The sequence below is a fragment of the Strix uralensis genome, chromosome 16, assembly GCF_047716275.1.
Source record: "Strix uralensis isolate ZFMK-TIS-50842 chromosome 16, bStrUra1, whole genome shotgun sequence".
Classification (NCBI taxonomy): domain Eukaryota; kingdom Metazoa; phylum Chordata; class Aves; order Strigiformes; family Strigidae; genus Strix; species Strix uralensis.
The window spans coordinates 6,394,666-6,414,630 of NC_133987.1; the positions used below are offsets into that span (position 1 = coordinate 6,394,666).

The 19,965-nt window shown below is 53.8% G+C and overlaps 1 protein-coding gene across 5 annotated transcripts; it reads right to left on the reverse strand.

Moving 5' to 3' along the window:
* Positions 1-1,217: 1,217 nt before the first annotated feature.
* ALKBH5 (alkB homolog 5, RNA demethylase) lies at positions 1,218-19,878 on the reverse strand. Of its 5 annotated transcripts, none has more exons than XM_074885561.1 (5): positions 19,800-19,878; positions 18,313-19,144; positions 12,171-12,251; positions 7,594-7,749; positions 1,218-5,901 (listed from the first exon to the last, which is right to left on the reverse strand). In XM_074885561.1, the coding sequence occupies exons 2-5, from the start codon at positions 19,032-19,034 to the stop codon at positions 5,718-5,720; spliced, it is 1,143 nt and encodes a 380-aa protein (XP_074741662.1). In that variant the 5' UTR covers positions 19,035-19,144; positions 19,800-19,878; the 3' UTR covers positions 1,218-5,717. The 5 variants fall into 5 exon arrangements, with proteins under 5 accessions (XP_074741662.1, XP_074741665.1, XP_074741663.1 ...); XM_074885564.1 differs by having other exon boundaries at positions 18,313-19,141; positions 19,800-19,820; XM_074885562.1 differs by lacking the exon at positions 19,800-19,878 and adding an exon at positions 19,664-19,722.
* Between the last annotated feature and the right edge of the window lie 87 nt (positions 19,879-19,965).

Genomic DNA, 19,965 nt, shown 5'->3' on the forward strand with positions numbered 1-19,965 from the left:
TCAGGCGCCCTCTGCGGGCGCTTTATTTATTTTTATATATATATATTTAATTTTTTTTAACCTCTTTCTTTCGTGTTTTTTTTTTCTCTCCGGGATGGTGTTTAGGGGAGCGGGGGGCGGGACGGGACAGCGAGGGCACCTCCAGGCCGCTGACCCCGCTCCCCGGACCCCCAGGACCATGGGGGTGTCCTGGATTCCAGGCCTCCTCCCAGCCCACAGGCCCCACAGCCATGGGGCGCCTCGACGACATGGCAGCTCCCGAGCCCTGTGCCCGCGCGGCCGTGCCGAGCGAGGCCCTGCTCAGCGCCCTGCCAGCTCCCGCCATTAGTATTCGGGCCCCGTCCCCAGCTGGCAACCGCTTGTTCCCGCCGTGGCAGCGGGCAGAGCCGTGCCCCAGCTCCCCCACAGCATCGGCACGGGGTGGAGGGGTGCACCCTGCCCTGCACCCAGGTTTGGGGTGAGTCACCCCGGGCAGGGCAGGGCTTCCCCTCCCTGCTGACTAACTCCGGCCCCGGGGAGATGCTGCATTGGGGTGACACAGCTTTTGGGGTGGAAAACACCCTGGGGGTGAGCTCAGGGCCGTCACCCCCGTGCCCCAGCACTGGGCTCCCAGATGGATGGAGGGAAGGGGGCCGACCCCACGCACAGCCCCAGGGTTCGAGGGTGGGTGACGGAGAGGACAGCGCCAGATCAGGCAGGAGCTTATTGCTGCTGAGGAGGAAAAAGAGGAAGGCCACGATACAAGGTCAGCAGACGCCATCCAGCCATGCCCTCCCCTCTCTGGCACCGCACACCCGTCCACCGCCATCTCCATCTTGCAGGAGGAAGGCACAGGGCAGGGAGGGTGAGGGGCTCCATGTGAGGCCAAAGCACGGGGTACAGCCCCTCCACTGGGGTGCTGGAGCCATTTGGGGACCAGGCACCCGCTGTGGCAAGCCTGGGTGGTGGGGCAGGGTGGGAGCTGCAAGGGGACAGCACCCACATTCGCTCCCCAGCCCCCAGGGAGGGAAAGCAGGAGGAAGAAGAGGAGGGCAGCGAGCCCCATCCCCGCTTTCTAGGGCAGCGTAAGAGGGACAGACGCTGCATTTGTCCCCCTCCATCCCCAGGGAGCTGGAGACTCCCTTTATTTAGAAGCGGCTCCCCGCAACCTCGTTTCTGGCGGCAGGGAAGCGAGGCACACGTCCCAGCCAGCGGCACCACCACACAGGCAGGCAGAGTGATGCTTTCTGCTTTTATTCAATTAATGCAGCAATCTATACAAGAAAAAAAAAAATAATAATGAAACCATGAAATTCCAAACCCTGACAGTGAAGAACCAAATTCTTCCTAAGAATCAACCAGAATTAAAAGATTCCCCCCGCGTCAGACTGTACATAAAATAATCTCTGCCCCATTTACAGCGTTTCACACAGTACTTCTCGTATCTCAAACTTCAGAACTGTACAACTTTGTTACAAACCACGCTTTTTCCTAGGAAAAGCTTACGGAAAAAAATATTGCCACTTTCTTTTTTTTTTATTTTATTTTTATTCGTAACAAAAAAAAAATTAGAATCTTTAAAAAACAAAATTAAAGTCAGCCAGAACTTGTAAGTGTGGGCAGGGGCGCGGGAAGGAGCAGAGACACGCTTCTCGGCCAAACATTTCTCCTCCCGACAGGGAAAGGGAACGCTTTTGGCAGATAAAAAACTATTTACCGCTGGCGGGGGTCCACACCCCGGCCCCCCCGAAGCATGGCAGCCATTTCGACCCATGGGGCTCACACCACGTAGGGGCGAGCGCTAGATAATAACAGCGCCGAAAGCCAAAGGTCCCCGGAGGGCGGGTTGGCAGCCCTGTGCCCCAGCGACCCCCTGGGATGAGCCAAGCCTCGGGATTGGGATGGCAGCTCCCAGGCGTCACAGCTCTCGCCTAACAGCTGGAGGAGAGTTCAGGAGGTGTGGAGGCAGATGTGGCAACCCGGGCTCTGCGGCTGCAGGCCAAGGCCAGTCAGGAGACAGAGAGCCCCTCCCTAGGCCAGCTCTTACCCCCGGCAAACAGCTTTTCCTTCTCTTCCTATGGACATATCGAGCCCACGCGACCGATGCAAGAGCTTTAGTTCAATCATTGAGTCTTCTCGAGATATGGGTAACAGTAACAAACCCCAATTCCTCCTGCTTTTTGCAGAAAAGCAGGGACAAACCCCACCAAAGCAGGGATGACTCCCACCTTCCTCCCCCTTCCTTAGGAAAGACAGTTCTCATGGTCTGGGTGTGGGTCTGGGTGCGTGGGATCGTCACGTTGGACGTAGCCTTATTCCCAGTTTGGGGCGCAGCGGGTTACACGGACACGCTGAGGGTGGATGGAGGTCAGACCACACGACCGGACAGACACGACAAAGCCAACGGGGTCAGGCCTGTGCATGAGCCCGTCCCGCAGAGCCCATAGGGAGTTTAGCCTCCAAGCTGGAGCTCACCACCCTCCGTCCTCCGCGCCAGACCCACGCTACCAGCCTGACCTGAAGCCCGATACAGCTGGTGACAGAGAACGGGTACAGGCATCACCATATTTTTGAGCCACAGTTTTACCAGACAGGTTACAGTAAGGGATCTAGACATCTGGATCCACGTGAAAAATGCGTCTTCTGGTTTCGAATCAAGGTTTCACTCCGATGTTGTTCAGTGCAAAAGAGTTAAAAAACCATGTTATCTACACATATACATCCGTGTGTATAGAAAATGTCTGTACAAGTGGGGAAGATGGCCTGCCTACACGCTGGGGACTCCTGGCCCAAGAGATGTCACGGGTCAGACCGGCTGCGTCCCACTCTTTCTCTCCAAGGTGTCAAGCCCCAACCAGGCGGGTTGAAAACCGAACGCACACGAGAACAGATGGTGGCTGGAGAGCCCAGGAGCTCCTCCCGTCCCTCCAGCCACGGCTGCCAGCTCAGACCCACCGCACAGATGCGGGGCAGGGAGGAAGGAAGGAGGGGAGAGCTCCCGACCACGGCGTGTGGGAATACCAAAACAAACCGGGAGAGGAAGGATACCTGCGTGCGTACAGACTGCACAAGGACCGGGATGAAGTGATGGTTGGTACCAGGCTAGAGATAAGACGTCAGGATGCCTTGTTCAGCCTTCAGCAGAGATAGAGCCAATGCCTCGTCCCATGGGAGCCCTGCTCTGGGAAGCGGCCCCGGCAAGGCAGTTTGCCTCCAATTTTTGAGTTGAGACACCAGGTTATAGTATCCTTATTGCAGAGGTAGGAGTAAAATTGGGAGCTGGTGGCGGGGGAAGGGCAGGTTGCGTGGAGCCGAGATCTCTGGCAGCGACCACCGCCGCTGTCAGCGGCACCCGCAGCTGAGCCTGACACCGAGGAGAGCACAGGGCACGTCCAGGATGAACCCAGAAAGACAATTAGAAAACAGCTGTTGCGAGGCATCCTGCTAGCAGGTCCCTAGCTTGCCGGAGATGTTTGCACCAGCCGTAAGGAGGAGAAGGGATCGCTGCTCCCTGCATGCGGTTTTGCTATCAGGGGAATGCCAAGCTTTCCAGAACAGGGGGTTTGTAGCCAAGAGCTGGCCTGGATTCTCTACAGAAAGCTGGGAGGGTGAGGAACACTGCTTCAAACACTAAGCGTGGTCTGAAAATGGCTTTTGAAAGGTTTCAGAAGCAACAGAAGCATGAACTTTCAGATCTCTGGGCAGACAAGACAGGTTCCTTCGAAAGCTGACTGCAAGGCTGTGCCCGTACCTCTGCACTGAGCCAACGGGGGCTCTCACCAGGAAAGCAATCGGATAAAGAGGATCAGAGACAGGCACCAGGGACCTCAGCTATGAACCCCTCGCAGATCTGTGGTGCTGAAGGTGACGGTAATTTCCTTTGTGCTAATGTGACAGCTAGATCCAGCCTGAGCAGTAACCCCAACAACAGGCAAGTGGCAGGAGCTGCAGAAGTCAGCAGGGAAGGAAAAGGACACAGAGACCCAGATGTCAGCAAACGTGCTCAATCAGCAAGGAACGGCACTCTGGGGAACAATGCCTGGGTTTTGGTTTGTTGGATTTTTTTGACTGGGAGCCCCTCAAGACAGCAGCAAACGGGTTTCAAAATATATTACATCTTTTTATTGCCAAGCGTGCAGACCATGAAGTGTGTGGCGGACACGACACTAAGAAAAAACTACAATTTGGGGGAGGGCAAAGCAGTAAAAATTTAAAAATAAGACTACTCCTTACAACTGCCAACACTTGGGTTCAAAGAATCAGTTGGAGGAAGTTTCTTAAAAGTATGGTTCTAAATATGGTGTTGGGCCCCAAACTTTGAAAACGCCGAGGCTTCGGTCTGGGCTAACGCAAACCGGGTGGGAGAAGAGGAAGAAGGCAAGACTTTCTAACACTAACTCTGCAGGGCCAAACGCCTGATTCTTCCCAGCATTTTCTGTAGCAACTAGAAAACTCCCAACCCCAGGAACACAGGCAGGAACAAGCCAGGAGGAGGCTGGCAACCGCTGCAGCACTAGCTGCTGCATGTACTGAATTGGGGCTGAACTAGACCCTCGCAGTGCCCCTGCTCCCAGAGCCAGCCTCAGAGGGGACAGACTGCAGCCGAGCTGCCTGGCTCCCCCGAGGCCAGGGCAGCGCCTGTTCCTGTTCCTGCGTCGGCAGAGTGCAGCCAGTCCCTCAGGATGGGATGCTGAGCCGGAATGCTGCGCTGCCTCAACAATCTCCACTTAAAAGGGGCAGGGGGCCCAAAGCCAGGCCCCCCAGGCAGTGGAGAACAGCTCTTCTCAGGGGGTCCCCAAGGCAAGCGCCCTCACAAGCACAGCGTCTCTCCTACTCCTCTTGGCTATCTCCAGCTCTGGGAAGCAGCACGTACTCAATGCAATCACTCACTCAGCAGCCCTGCGGCTCCAATATGGACCTCGGGTCAATGCTGGGCCAGCCTTGGTGAAACCAGCCCCATTTCCTTCCTCCTCAACCAAAATATTCCGCTGGTCAGACCAGCACTGAGAAACCAGAGCTCAAGTACATTCTTCTCGGAGAGGGCAGCACACAGGGACGCAAAGTTGTGAGCCCACGCTGGCCTGGGAAAAGGGAGTGGAAAGAAAACCTACGGCATTTAAAACTGGTACTAAAGTGCAACAAAAACGTCCTAAACCCTTTGAACTCAGTCGCAGTAAGAGGGGTCTGCAAAACTTCAAACTTCCAGTTACTGCAGGGCACCCTTAAAACAAACCCAACAACAACTAGGTAAGAGCAGGCCAAGGAGCCCTTTGGTGAAGCAAGGAATACGAGGCCACCACAGAGAGTTTCCGCTCCTGGGGTCAAACATCATACTTAGAACATTTGGAAAGGAAGAAAGTTAAAGCAAAAAAAAAAAAAAAACAACCAACCAAAAATACAATTCTTGAATCTTGCGCAATGAAACAGTTAAACTTTTTGGTGTTTTCAAAAGAAATCCCAACAGACAGCCTGGCATAACTTTATCTGCTTCCTAAGGGAGAGATGCCCGTTTGACCCATGACTCAGGACACCATGTGCACTGGACACGTTCCATCCTTACATATGTCTCAGCATTCCTCCATTCATAAAAACAAATTGCTAGATCCTTCCTGTTTACTCTTCAGCCTGAAAGGAAAAACCAAAACTGAAGCTAGATGGAAGATAGCCAGAGGGAGGAGAAAGTTTTCACAGACTAGAGGCCAATCTCATCAGCTCCATGAGCCTGGAAAATGCAATCCTCAGTGTCGCCTCATTTTAACTTTCCTGGCTGGGCTGCCATCCTCCTCTTCCTCGTCACAGTCCTCCGTGTACTCGTAAGACCTTCGCCAATAGTTCTCAGAGCTGAAGTTGCTCCGTCTCCTATGTTTTGGTAAGAGGACTGAGCGCCTGTTCTCCTCTTTATCCATTTCTAGAATCCGTGGCCTAGGGAGAGAGAGAAAGAGGGAGTGAGAGCACATCCACGACAGGATTTAAGGCATGCCCCATTTGGCACACTGCAGTTTTGCATACTTTTAAGTGATATGACTGACTGTTTCCACGTTGCTGGTCCAGCACTGGGCACTCAGCAGAGCAGAAACAGATCACCAAGCTGCACCTCCCATGGGGAGGCTGAGAACTTCGCTTTCAATGGTGCAATTCCTTCCTCTTCCCAGGGCAAGTTTTGGCCTTTACCTCCACCAGGAACACTTCCCAACAGCCCAGTCATTTCTTTTTAAGTGCAGTTTGTGGCCCCAGGAAACATCCCTTGGGCAAAGGGGTTTCTCCTACAGCAGAACTCACAGCTCAGAGCTGAGCTTCTTTCTAAGCTGATGGGGCGCTCAGGGTGCAGGATCAAATCACAGCTCCAAACTCCTTTGTCCTCTCACACATTAGCACAGTGCAATTTTTATTTCTGCAAAGCTGCCTCTGCTCTCACCTACAACCACTTCATAGGAGGACTGGGCTGGTCAGCTGCACAGATCACTTAGGTGGCAACGGCCAAGTTCCTCTAAGAAATACCACTGTCTGATATCCATGCTATTTACCTATGTTATAATGGAGTCTTTGAGGCCAAAGGAAGAGGAAAAACATATTTTTGATAGCCATCTGCTGCAGGAGTCTATGCAAGCCCGCCCCCACCCCAGTAAGGTCACATCAGGCTGAAAACCAGCTCTCACAGATCTGCAGATTTGTCCTGCATGATCGCTTCCCTAATCACAGCCCGGCCCACTGCATGCTCAGAGGTAAGGCTTCATTTGCAGGCTAGCTCCTCTTCTTGATCTATCTTCCCAGTCAGTCTGAGTCCAGGTGAATGAACACCACTCATAAACAAGCCACCCCTGCCCTCCTCCCTCCAGGACAGGTTGAAACACGGGCTGGGACCGGCACAGCAGCCAAGCCCCGGGACCGAGCTAGCTTTTAGTTTTTACACGACGTGCAGAAAACACTGTCTTGATCCTCAGGAAGCTTTGGAACTGAAGAATACCAGAAATATTGCATGATAGCTGGCAGACTGGCTACCAGTACATTCACACAGAGCAAGGTGGTGTTTAAGGGAAGCCTTGCTGCAGAGCTCAAGCTGTCTGAAACCTCAGCAAGGAACTCCCCTGAAGGTCAGGCTTACGCATTCACACAGTCTGGTTACCCACACAAAAATATACACACGCAGCTCTGGAACCAAAACAGGTTTGAGAAGCTTCCCAAGGCAGCCTTCACCTTTCCCAGATACCAAAACCTCACGTTCTCTCCCAAGACTGCTTTCATAATATAGTTTAACGCAGCTGCACAGGTTGCTTGGCAATAGAGGTCAAAAATAATTAGCTGCAGGGAAACTATTGTTCTGAATGACTGAATTATCAAGAGCCAGCCAAATCTATTGCTTCTTCATTATGCCACTCACAGGATAAACAATGTAAGCTGCTTACAGCCAGAGCTTAGCCTCCACAAGCCTAGGAGGAACATATGAAGAACCTCATTCTGATAAAACAGATCTGTACACCACAAAAAGCACCCGGGAGGTGCAAACTAGGGTGTTTTTAAGTGTGCTGTGCAGCCTCTCTTAAGGCCAGGAACCTCAGACATGCACTGACCTGGAGATACCATCCAAAACATTGCTCTTGGGAGAGATCATCCTACCTGTGAGCAGCATCAGGATCTGCTTTGCGATGGGACCGCTTTGGTTTCAGGATCTGGTCCCGGTTGCTTCCTGATAGACGGTCAGAGTTATAACCTGGTGGCAACACAGAGCTACTCAGGGATTTTGTTTCCAATCGAGGTGCATCTAGTCTTGTTCTGCAAATATTTAAAGAGAAGAGAATTTGCAAGGAGTTTCTACAGAACCGCCAGCGTGCTGCAGCGGACGTCTGTCCTAGATGTGCTGAAGCAGAACCCTCAATCCCAGCCACACAGCTCAGGAAGAGGGTCAGGATTATTACGCTCGACAGCAGAAAGAGCTGCAGCTTTCTGGTACTCGCAGCTTCAGCTTTAACCTTTGCTGTCTTGGTTAGAGGAAGGCTCAGGGATACGAGTAGTCATGAGGTGAATGCAGATGGTGTTGGGCTCGCTGCAATCCCGGTTACGGGATACAGACTAGAGGCACTGGAGCCCCTGTGAAATCCTGTGAAATCCCAGTGACTCGTCAATAACTCGCAGCTCCAGTGAAGCCTCCTGGGAGATGCCCTGCAAAATTCATCATCACCTACAACAGTAATAATTGCTTCTATCTGGAAACTCCCTACTGTCTCAAGATCTCGTGGGGTCAGGCGTTTCTCAACTTGACTAAGAGGTTTAAAGAGTTGAAGTACAAGTCAGGAGAAGGTCTAGCAAACAGAAGCTGCACCACATCCCTTCCAGCAGCGCAGCACTGCCTTGTTCATGCTGGGAGAGAAATGTGCTCAAGCTACACCAGAGAGCAAGCACAGCTCGTCCCAGAGCAGATCTGTTGCTGGCCCAGGCACGACTGTAGCCGTGCACACGTGGAGAAAGGCAGCAGGAATGAAAACTCGACAGTGCAGTGTCTTATCACGGCGCTATCATCGCCATCTCCCAGCACAGCAGTTATTAGTCTCAACTTACAAGCACTACGCAAGCCTATTTCAAAACACAGACTGAAGCCTAAGAATGGGCAAAACACACTAAAAGGTGGTGCCGGTGCTCCAGAGCTGCCAATTTCAGGGGGATCCAAGCCGCTTCCCAGAAGGAAAGGCACCCTGATATTGTTGCTGCAGCCTGTCTCCCTTCTTGGGATTAGGGGTGAATACAGAAAGGGTCTGGGTGAAAGAATGGGAGCATCACTACTTGCTCTCTATAGTGCTGAACTTTAGCTCCTGAGGGAGGTTTCCACAGGAGAATCCCAACGTAAACTCCCATTAGGAAGCAAGCCCAGTCGCCAAGCTTCCTCTTCACCATTGGGGAGAGCCTCTTCAGTTAACCAGGGCGATGCCAGGCTGGCACAGGCGAAGCTGGGCACGGCAGCCCAAGCCCGCCCAGCATGCCAGAAACAAGGAACACTTCCGCAGGCAGCTGCCAGGCTGCAGCCAGTGCTAGTCCACAGCGCCGTCGTCCTGAGCTGTTCTCAGCTCCAGGACTGGACTCCGTCCAGCTTGAACACCAACGGCATTGCAGATCCTGCCCCGGACAAGTTAGGTGGTTTAAATACCTCCAAATACAACAGCAACTCCAGGCCTGCAATTAAAACAAGCAAACCACCAAATATACTGCAAGGGCAAGGGAACACCAGCCACGCTCTCTCTGTCCACAGAGCAACACAGGTATGAGCTGCAGGAGCAGCTATGAGGAAAGGCTATACTAAAACAGAGAGCAAATCACCTACCCAAGTTCAAGCCAAACAGAAAACTCCCTGATGTAACTGTTTACAAAGTAGTACTTCAAAACAGCAGCATAAGCCCTCTAAAATGACTTTGAGGACCCGCTCCAGTAGGTCTAATTTCTATCCCCTACCTCTTCCAGCATCTCATGAAATTGGGAGCATCATTCGTCCCCCCACAGCCTCTTGCTCAAAGCGCTTCCAAACCTTGCTGGCTCCCCGCAGTCCTGCACTCTGATACGCAGGAAACACTGTAAATATCGTCACACTACAGCACTGAGGTGTTTATGACCTACTTGGTAACCACGCCGCTCTCAAGCATCCTGCAAAACTCAGCCACTTCTCCAGCTCGCACAGCTTTGTTCTGCCACTGCCAGCAAAAAAACATCTCTAGAACCACGCGCTCAGAGTAGAGGCAAGAGCAGATCCAGATGCAAACGTCTGGGGCCCAGCAGGCTCTGGCAGCCTATTCAGAGCCAAATATCCCAGCTCCACACTGCAGCAAAGTTTATGCTGCTGTATGATCTGATCCCGCTGGAAAGCTCGAGGCTGATTCTTACCATGAAGATGAGGAAGAGGAGTTTTACGAGGCCGCTGTCTGCTCCCAAACCTCTCGTGCTAGCATGCTACCAGCGGAAGTAGCTGTTTTCCTGGTTGCGTAACACACTATTTCAGACTGCACGAAGTCGCATGATCTGGGACTAGGGAATGGCATTTGCTGCAGCAATACATGCCACGGGGATGCGAGCGCAGACAAAGGTCACCGCAGCCCCGCTGTGCATGCGTGCGTGCACACGGGACTCGGCGAGGAGACGGCCGCCGTCACAAGGGATAAGCAGCAATTAATAAGCTCTATTTGGCAGCAATCAGAGCGCACCCTTTGGCAAACAGGCAATTGCCATGTATTCACCAGGGCTGCTAAGCTCTACCGAGATTACACAAAAATAATTACCAGGGGGTTTCCACTTTGCTCAAGAGAAAAAAAATGCTGTTGTCGTTTCACTCAGCCTGCCAGTCCAGGCAGCCCATTGCTGTCTGCGTATGACTGGGCAGAGACACTTCTGCTCTAAGCAGATCAGGCCCCTAAATCAGGGGAAGACAGAAGGACACACTGCTACGGAAGGACAGCTAAGCAAACAGACCCTGTCCAGCTCTGCGAGGAGCTAACAGGCCTTGTTGGTTTAGCAGTGAGGCACCAGGTCAGCGGGTACGTCTCAGCCAACTAGGTGCTTGCCCGGTTGCACTTTGAGGACAGCGAAGCCAGGCTGAAATAACTCAACATCCTCAGCTTACAGAGGCTGGCAAAAGCAAGAGGTAGAGCCAGTTTAAACCAGTACGTCAGATATCTGCACCAGTTTGGGCAGCTTTAGTTTATTTAGCCGAGTCTTGTCTTTTCTAGGGAACTGCTCCACAGCGTAGGACAGGCAGCTTCTCTATCCCAAGGCCCAACTAAAGCAGCTACAGGGTTTGGAGCTGCCTTTCGCCGGTGCCCGTCAGCACTCGCACGGCTTTGCGTTGGCTGCAGTAACCAGCAAGGCGAACGTAACTGCCTTTGAGTTCTTATCACAACCCTCTCGCCTTAAACCTCACGTGGCGATAACCAGCTATTGGGTGGTTTGGTGATGATCTGTCTTTCTTTCATCCTGCTCTATCACCTGCCACATCTCATCCCACCTCCCTGGGTCTGTGCTGATTTCGCCTGGCTAACGCCTCAGGGCTGCTGTTTTTCCTGCCTTCATTTCATGGGTCTCTCTAACCAGATGTCCAACTCCACTCCACTGGCTTTGTGCCATATCTTCACTACGTTGCCAGACTTGTTTCGAAACCAGCTAAGCCATCCAAAAGCTCAGTAAATCTGAATCTAGACCACTTGCCTGCTAGCCTTATGCCAGCTTGGGCCACAACTGCAGCCCTGCCACCAATGCCCACACTTTTGGCTGGGTTTACAGGACTCAAGTCACATGTTTTCACTTGCAAAAAGATTTCTCGACAGCAGAATTACTGTTAACACCTTCTAAGACACAATCAACATGGGTCAACTTGTGGCAGTCACATTTTTTGGTCTCCTAGTAGAAGGAACTGATGAAAGAGGATATTTCTGGGCACAAAAAAAAAAAAGGTTTATACTGAGGGAGTTTGGGGTGGGGTTGGTTTACTTTTTCGCTATTTTCTTAAGAGCTTTAGGAACAAGCACTGGTTGATGAAATGCCATCAAGCCAGCGTATCTTCTAAAACAGGAAGTGTGCTTCTCAAACAGCTTACAGAGCTTGGCTTCCCAACGACGACTTGAAGGACAAGCTCTCTAAAGCGATCGCTAAATTCACTGCATCCGTTTCACTTCAAAGCCAGCATCTTCCTCTCTCTCCAGGAAATTAAAGCCATGCTACCAAGAAAACTTTATCTGCTTTATAGGAGATTCTTCACCGCAAGAATCGGCTTCAAAGAACCATCCAGGTAACTCATGCGTGTGGGTATCATATGATCAGACACCTGAATATGCAGCCCAAAACAAGAGTTTGAAATCCTAGCTGTCTGGAGTTAGGCCACCAACGAAAGCCAGGTGTTTGGACATGAACAGCGCCTGCAAACCCAGACACGACGATGGAGTACTGCCGTACAGAGCCAGGGAGTGATTAACGCTGCAGTAACAAGTTCCATCTACTTCCACTGGCCAAGCGATGGGTACGGCAAGACACAAGTGAGCATCAGAGTGACATTTAATCAAGATGTAAGATCAAGCCAGCAAATAAATAAGCAAGGCCGTTTTGAAGCATTTCTAACCAAGCAGGGCTGTTTTAAAGCGTTTCTTTAAAAGCACCGTAGGAAACATCACAACACCACAGATAAACCAAGTTTATCTTACTGTCCAGAGGGCTTCAACACTTACTTTCGAAGGATGATGACAGCTCTTCTCTCCTTGATGTCCTGTGGTCGAATACAGTGTGTAATTTCATCGGCTGCATATCCACTGACAACAAAAAACAAAAAGCCACGGTGAGAAAGATGACAGGCAGAAGTAGTAAGTGGCTGCCAGCCTCAACAACTCAGTTTGGCCAGTCATTTCCTAACTTCCACCAGGAATTCCTCCTCCAAACACCACTCCCCAGGCACACGGGAGCTAGACTTACAGGAAGGAAGAAACTTCAGGAAAATTGAGGACAGTCAAGGGTTTGGTTTTTTTTTTTTTGGATTCCATTTTTTAGCATACACGAGAGGAAACCACCACCTGCCACAACATTGTGAAATAAGACATGTAGAAAATGAGTTTATGGAGTGTAAATTCGGCCAATTCACTTATCAAGATATTAGAGAGCAACATGAAGAAAAAAAAAAAAATCAGCACATTGCTCCAAAGCATGGTGTCACACACGTCCCCCAGAAAAACCACCTCTCATGGCTGAGATGCGCAGCGTACCCAGACACGAACGCGTAGCCGAGTCGATGAGATTTGTTAGTCGAAGAGGGGGGGAAGTGGTGGCAAGAGTGTCTCACTCCCCTCACCTGGGCACAAACGCTGCCATCTCAGCACCCTCATCCTCCCCACCACATCCTCAGCCACTGTACAAACACCACCCCCCAGCACAGCCCAACCCCGACACAACGCACACAGAGTAACCTTCAAATTCAGACCTGCAAACCAAGCCGAGCTCCCAAAACCTCCCTGCCACAGCGTTCACAAAGCGAGACAGCTCCCTGGGCTGAGGAAAACTACACCAGGCTCAAGCAGCTAGCGCACCACGCAGCACCCGTTCTCAGCAGGAGAGTGTTTTGCTGTATGAGATGACTTCACCTACTCCACGTTTCTAGGGAAAGCCATGGCCAACAAGGGCCCCAGCCACCCACAACACACAGAAGCATTTTTCTTGTGGCTGCTTCTGTTGTTGGGCACAATTCCTGGGGTTCAGCACAGCATGTGAGATCGTGGCAGGTCTGTGGAGAGTGGCCATCACACCTGCTCAGACACACAAACCACCCTGTCAGGAGCACATCTCATCACTCGCATGGGTGCTAACGAGCAGGTCTGAGAGGTGGGCCTGCCTTCTACCTGCTGTTCACAAAAGAGCCTTCTAGAGTCCAGTATGGGGAAAAGAGAAAAGCTGAACACCTTCAGAGCCTCCTGAAAGAGCTGACAGGGACAGGAATGCCTTTGGAGGGGCTTGGGTGAAGACTACTCAAGCCACACAAAGCTAGCACAGCCCCACGCTGGTTTAACCTGAAGCAGAAATCACCGAGCCCGCTGTCCCCACACCAGGCTTTACCAGGGAAGCTGCTGTCAGCCGGCCCTCCAGGAGCATGGCCAGGGTCAAAGGCTTGCAGGTTACTCAGGACACTCAGAGCAGAGAACAGACCACGCACACACAGGTTGTCTCTGGGGAAGGGACCAGATTTCCTTTATCTGGTTAGATAATCCACCCACTCACCAAGAAACTCTCAAAGACAGATTTACTGCTTTAAGAGAGTTAAAAGTCTAAGACCTGATCAGTTAAAATGGGCTGATGTCCATCCCCCCCATCCTCCAGGACATTGCAGAACAAGACAGCGTTGTGTGAAGGGGCTTATAATGATGCGCTATTATGTTCCAGGAATCTCCGCGTCAAGCTTCAGCAAATTCATTAATATCACCCACGTTAACATTCAACTCAGCAACACCCTGAACATCAGGAAAAGGTCTGCTTCATCATGAGATGTCAGCCTGACCGCTCGTTCTCACTCCCCAGACAGGAACCTGCTTTCTAGCTGGGTCTACCCAGAAATTTCTTGCCCAAAGAACAAACCCAAAGCATGAGGTAAGAGGTAACGTGGTAAGTAAAACCCTAAATTGCTGCTCATGAGAACACCCAAACACGATGTCTCCAGCCTAGACATTTCCCAGATGAACAAGAGGAGGTGCAGATGCTATCCACACACTCCCCCAACTAACACCCCAACTCCTAACCCGTCAGATGTTACACCCCCAACTCCTCCCTGAGTATCTTTTCCAGCCCAGAAGAGCTGCTGCCGAGCCATAACATAACTGACTCACATCGAGATGAAAGCAGATGTTTTTGTATAAACATCACCAGAAAGGAGGCCCTGAAGTTCTGCAGAGTCTCTAACGAGAAGTATTTCTAGGGCTTGACAACAGCCAGGCCAGCTCAGAGGCAGAGGGACCTCACGCACTTGCCCACTGCAGTGTTTGAGCAGCTCGAGGCTTTACTCATAGTTCAGGAAAGCTGCTGCCACAAACCACAGATGTGACACCGACCAGCTCAAGCAGAGCTTGAACAAATCTATTTGCCTCATCACCACTGGCACACGCAGAACTTCCTCTGAACCAACAGCCTGTTCCGAGGAATCAGACTTTTCTGGAAAAGCCTCTAATCCAGGCAGTTGTGGAGAGATTCCTCCAGCTGGGAAGAAAGCAGGTTCATCCTCCAGAGACTCCAACCAGCTCTGATTACGCTACCACCAGGCATGCCTCGAGACAACAGGAGAGACAAACATCACGATGTTTCCACTGCTATTACAAACAGCGGGGAGACAACCTGGAGTGCTCACCAGCTGCAGAAGGGAAGCCCATACGGTGTGCAAGCTCTCAGAACTTGGGAAATGCTACAGTGGGTCATTCCTACCTCTGGCTAATTGCAACCGCGCTATTTCCAACCACGGTGTTGAGACGCAACACCCAGCAGTTAAACAAAAAGCCAGTGCAGTGCTGAGATTTGCTATCGACAGAGGCTGTGGGGCTGGGGTCTGGCTGGAACCACCTGTCCTGGCTGGCTCTGCACCCCTGCCAGCTCCCTCCTTTTTTTTTTTTCCCCAGCCTAAGCATTTGTCAAAGCACATGTTCCCCAGATGAACAGGCAAATTCCTCCATCTCCTCCCCACTGCTTCTATCGATTGATGCTTATCAAATTATTGTTAAAAAAAAAAAAAGAAAACCCACATACGTGGTCGAGCCAGCAGCCCCCAACAGACTGCTGATGGTCCCCAGGACTGAAATGCAGCTTAACTCCAACTGCTGGGGAAGAGCAGCACAGGCCGAGGCACTGCTGCCGCTTTCTCTTGGCCTGGCTGGCAGCAGGACAAACCTGCAGGAGCACCCATTTCCTGGGGCTGGGGGAGAAGAGGGGACTGGAGAAGGTCTTTTTTCTAGATGTCAAAACCTGCAAGAGTAAATCTTCAGCGCAGATGTCAAAGGAGAGGAAAAAGTGCCTTGGCTGGAAGAGCAAAGGGCTCGTTAGCGGGTCACGTGGTGGCTTCGTCTTTGTCCTGCTGGCAGAGGTGCACAGCCCAGCCAGGAGAATCTCCATTCCACCTTTTAAATACCAACCTGTCGTTTGAGATCTGAATACTTTCCTGCGAGTCTGAGGCAGGTTCAGTGTTTGCAAACACCACAGCCTGCTTCATGGTAGGCAAATAAAGTCAAGGGAGGGATACGGGGAAAGCCCCTCTGCAGGGTGCGGGGAGTAGGTGGCTACAAAATCAGGAGGACAGTTTGGAATAGACTGCTGAGAGCAGGAACAGGACAGGCGAGATCTGGGGAGAGCCCGAGAACGACACAGGGGCAAAGAGAGAGATCCATCAGCTTTCTTTAGATCCTCACGGTAAGCAAAGGCTGCTACCCTGGCTTCCCCAGAAAGGCAGCACGCCAGCAGCAGCCACTGACCCAGCAATATTCGAATCACAGACATTACAAGCATGCCATTTCTATCTGCGCCGTTTCCCTATCTCCAGGGCAACTGCCTTCAGCAACTGTTTACTGGGAGGCAAAAAAGCCAAGTTTGGGGAGTTGACTTAAAACATGACCAGGGGCTAGATTTTGGAAATACACCCCTGAGAGCCTACCGGGTCTGCACCTCTCCCTGCTCCTCCCAGATTGCTGGGGTTAGTGGGGAGACAGGAGATCTTGCATCCAGCCAGGATCATATCATCACAGAACAATCACTTTGGCAGAATCTCTCTTAAGTGAGTGCTAAATATCTGCTAACTGCTGTACCAAAATTGAAATAAACCCCCATTATTTGCTATTATTTGCTGGAAAGCAGAACATTTAACCGTGGATTAAGCCTGGGGTGGGTCACAGCAACCCTTCTATTTGGAGGGAAAAGATACCTTCGTTTGATTTGTTTGATTGCTTCAGCCACCTTAATAAACTGATTAAGACACCCAGGTGATGCTGGCCAACAACCCAAACACAGAGGTCTGGGAGACACCCTGCTCCAGTTCCGGGAGCTCTGAGGCAGCTTCCTCTTCCCAGCAGTTCTGGAGGAAGAGTGGAGATCTGGGACAAGAAAACATCATTCTCTGGTCCTGGAGCAGAGAAAAGCCACTTTCCCTCCTCCCACCACCCTCCACTGCAAAGTCCTGATCCTCCTTCAGATATAAGGCCATGAATTTTCCTAGTGACTCTCACTACAAGACTTCAGACTGCATTAACGGCTCTGCCAGCATGCTTCTAGGCAAGAAAAAACTTTCACAGTCCTTAAAAAACAGATCTCTGGCCGTGAAGGGAAGGACAACTATTTACTCCAGGCCTGCTGGGGAAAGGTAGCACAGGGGTTGCCATCACCAGCAGTAAAATCAGGGTAGAAAGTTTCCCTCCTGGTGCCTACGAGAAGTCAGGAAGTGCAGCAGCTGCCTCGCAGCCAGTGCTCTCCATCGCCGGGGATGGTGGTAAAAGGACACAGGGCAGGACGGGTCCCCCCAGGTTCCGTTTCACAAAAATGACCCTGACCTCTGCCCCCCGCCCCCCCTCTCCCTGCCCCGGCCAATCCAGCAAGAAAAAAATGTCCTCAGCGCTGTTCCCGCTTCCCTCCGCTGCCTCCCTCGCTAATCCACAGAAGTTACCTAACGCCGGGGGTACGGCGAGGATTAGTTAATGTTTGTGCAGCTTTTCCAAGATAAAAGCTACGCGAGATCTCAGCATTTATTATTGATGCACTAGTCAACGGTGCGAGGCTGTGTGTATGTAGAGGGAAAAATTCCTTCCCGAACCCTGCGGCGATCACTTTACACGCCAAAGCAGGGGATTGTGTTACGGCCTGGGAGCCCTGAAAACCGGCCTGGACCTTCACCAGTCCAAAAAAATAAAAACCCCAAACGAGGATACAGCTGGGAGGCTCTGAGCACTGCTGGCAGAGTCCAGGCGATCCCTGCTCCTGGCAGGGAGCACTCTGACCTTCAGGGACGTGAGGGCCGGTGCTCACCGAGGCCAGCAGCGGCCTTCGAGCTGCTTTTTCCCCCCCAAGACGTGGCCCTGGCGGGTCCCTTACGGTAACACCTCGGCACACACCCTGCCTGTCCCCTCACCTGCCTGCTCTGCCCACCCAGCACGTACCGGGGAGGCAGTGGGGATTAGGAAGCAGGCATTTCCCAGTGCCAATCCCAGCTTTACTACCGACCGGCTGCGTGACCTTGGGCAGGTCATTTCACCTCCACAGCTCTTCCCCCACTCACAAGAACGCACGCAAAGTCCCTTCTTGCACCCGTGACCCGCCGCGTTTCCCAAGTGACAGTCCCACAGGGCTCTGCACACACCGGGGTTGGGCAGGGGAGGGTTTAGCATTCCCAGTTTACAGACTGGGAAGACGAGGCCATTCACACCTCCTCGGTCAGGTCAGGAAGGCACCAGCTGAGCTAAGAATAGACCCAGGAGCCCCCGTCCCAACCAGCTGCTCCGCTCTGACCGCTCTTGGGTGGAGGATCCATTTTGTTTCTCGATGTGTTATTTTAACCGTTTACAGCAACTACGGCGAAGCTCGGCTCCGCAAGTGGCCCTGCTCCCGCCAGCACTTGCACCTCCAACCCCACGGAGAGGGCACCCCCCCCCCCAAACAAAATCAATCACCCACCCAAATCCCCATCCACCACGGCAGCAGGACCCCCCCTCTCCGACCCCTCCTTCACCACCAGACCCCGCACGCCTACAAGCGGGCGAGATCAAGCCCAAGCCACCGTCGGGGTGTGCATCCGTGTGCCTCGTGATTAGCGTTACACAACGGAGCCCCGGCACGTTAGCGGAGGCCTCGGCAATGCAGGCGAGTTACCTGAGCACCGTGACGCTTCCCCTCTTCACGGGCAGGAAGAGAACGGGCTCCGAGACCCTGATAGGCTTGAACTGGAATTTACACCCGAAGCAGAGCGCTGAGTCGCTGAAGAAGGAGACGGAGACGATGGGCCTCTCAAAGATATGGATGGGGTCCACGTGGGAGACAATGCAGCCCCCCGGCTGGTAGTCGTTGATGACGGCACTGTTCACAAAGCCCTCGGGAATCACCCGGTGCTCCACCAGCTTCCTGATCACCAAGTCGTGCACCCACTCAGGGATGGCGTCCACCTCCCCCCGCGGGTACAGGCGCTCCTGGCCGGGGCCTCGTCTCTGCAGTTGAGACCCGTAGGTGTAGCCCTCCCCGAAAAAATACTTGTTCCGCAGCGGTGCCCGATCTACCGTGTGCTCCTTGTAGAGCCCCTTCTCCGCCCGGGACACCACGTCCTCGATCCGAGCTTCGATCTTGGCGCACTCCTCGGCGCTGAAGAGGCGAAGCTGACGGATGCCGCTTTTGACTTTCCGAGCTTCTTCCTCTTCCTTCTGCTCCTCATAGTCGCTGGGCTCGGAGCCGGAATCCTCCTGGTGCCGACGTTTACGATCGTAGGGCGGTTCGGGGGGTTCCCGCGGGAGGCTGCCGCCGCCACCGCCTTTGTGGCCGTCCCGGTAGGGCATCATGGACTTGAGCTTCTCCCGCAGGTCCGTGTAGCCGCTGCCGGCCATAGTGCGTCCGCAGCCCCCGCCTCTATCGATCCCGGCGCTGCAGGAGGCGGCGGCGGGCGGCGGCGGCGGCGGGGGACGCGCAGCTGCTATTCATGGCACCCGCCGCCCTGCTGGAAGAGCCCCGGAGAAACGGGGAGGTGAGGAACGGGGGGAACCCCCCCCCACACACACACACCCCCCGCCACCGCCACCGGCCGTGCCCCCCGCTCCCCGGGGAGATGGGACGCCCCCCCAGCCCCCTCCCGGTGGGCAGCACGGTTCCCGCCCGCCCCTCCCTCCCTCCCTCCCTCCCTCCCTCCCGCCGCGACGCCCCTCCCGGGATGAAAGGGCGGCCCGGCGGACACCACACTCACGGCTTCGCCCGGGGCAGGCGCGGACAATGCTGCCGGTGCCGGCGGCGGCGCTCACGCGGCGGCCGGGCCTGGCACATGCCCAGCGGCGGCCCTGGGGCGGCGCGGCGCCCTGCCCGCTCCCGCCGCCGCGGAGCTGCCCATGGCGGGAAGGGAGTGGGATGGGAGGGGAAGGGAGGGGGGGGGGACGGACGGACACCGGGCCGGGCGGCGGTTGGCAACCGGAGGAGGGGGGTGGGGGGGGTCTCGCGCGGCCCTTCCCGCGGCGCGCTACGTCACCAGGAGCCAGCCCGACATCCCGGATCGCCGCGGGGCCGCCCACCGCGCCCGCCCCGCCCCGCCGCGCACGCGCCCCGCCGCCGCCGAGACCCCCCCCTTCCTCCCTCCCCTCCCCGACCCCGCCCCTCGTACGCACGTAACGGCGACGCAGCGGCCCCGCCCCGGCCCGGCCCGGCCGCCGCCACCTCCGCCCTCGCCTCGCGCCGTAACGGGGAACCGGCGGCGTCCGCGATGCCCCGCCCCGCCCCCCTCGGGCTCGGCGCTGATTGGCTGGGGGGGCGGGCGCGAGCGGCCCCAACCGG

Coding starts and splice junctions, on each gene's coding strand:
- ALKBH5 (XM_074885561.1), bottom strand. CDS start 19,034: ATGGCCGGCAGCGGCTACACGGACCTGCGGGAGAAGCTCAAGTCCATG. Junction 12,252..18,312: donor GGAAGCGTCACGGTGCTCAG/GTAACTCGCCTG, acceptor TTTTGTTGTCAG/TGGATATGCAGCCGATGAAA. Junction 5,902..7,593: donor GATCCTGATGCTGCTCACAG/GTAGGATGATCT, acceptor CTCTCTCCCTAG/GCCACGGATTCTAGAAATGG.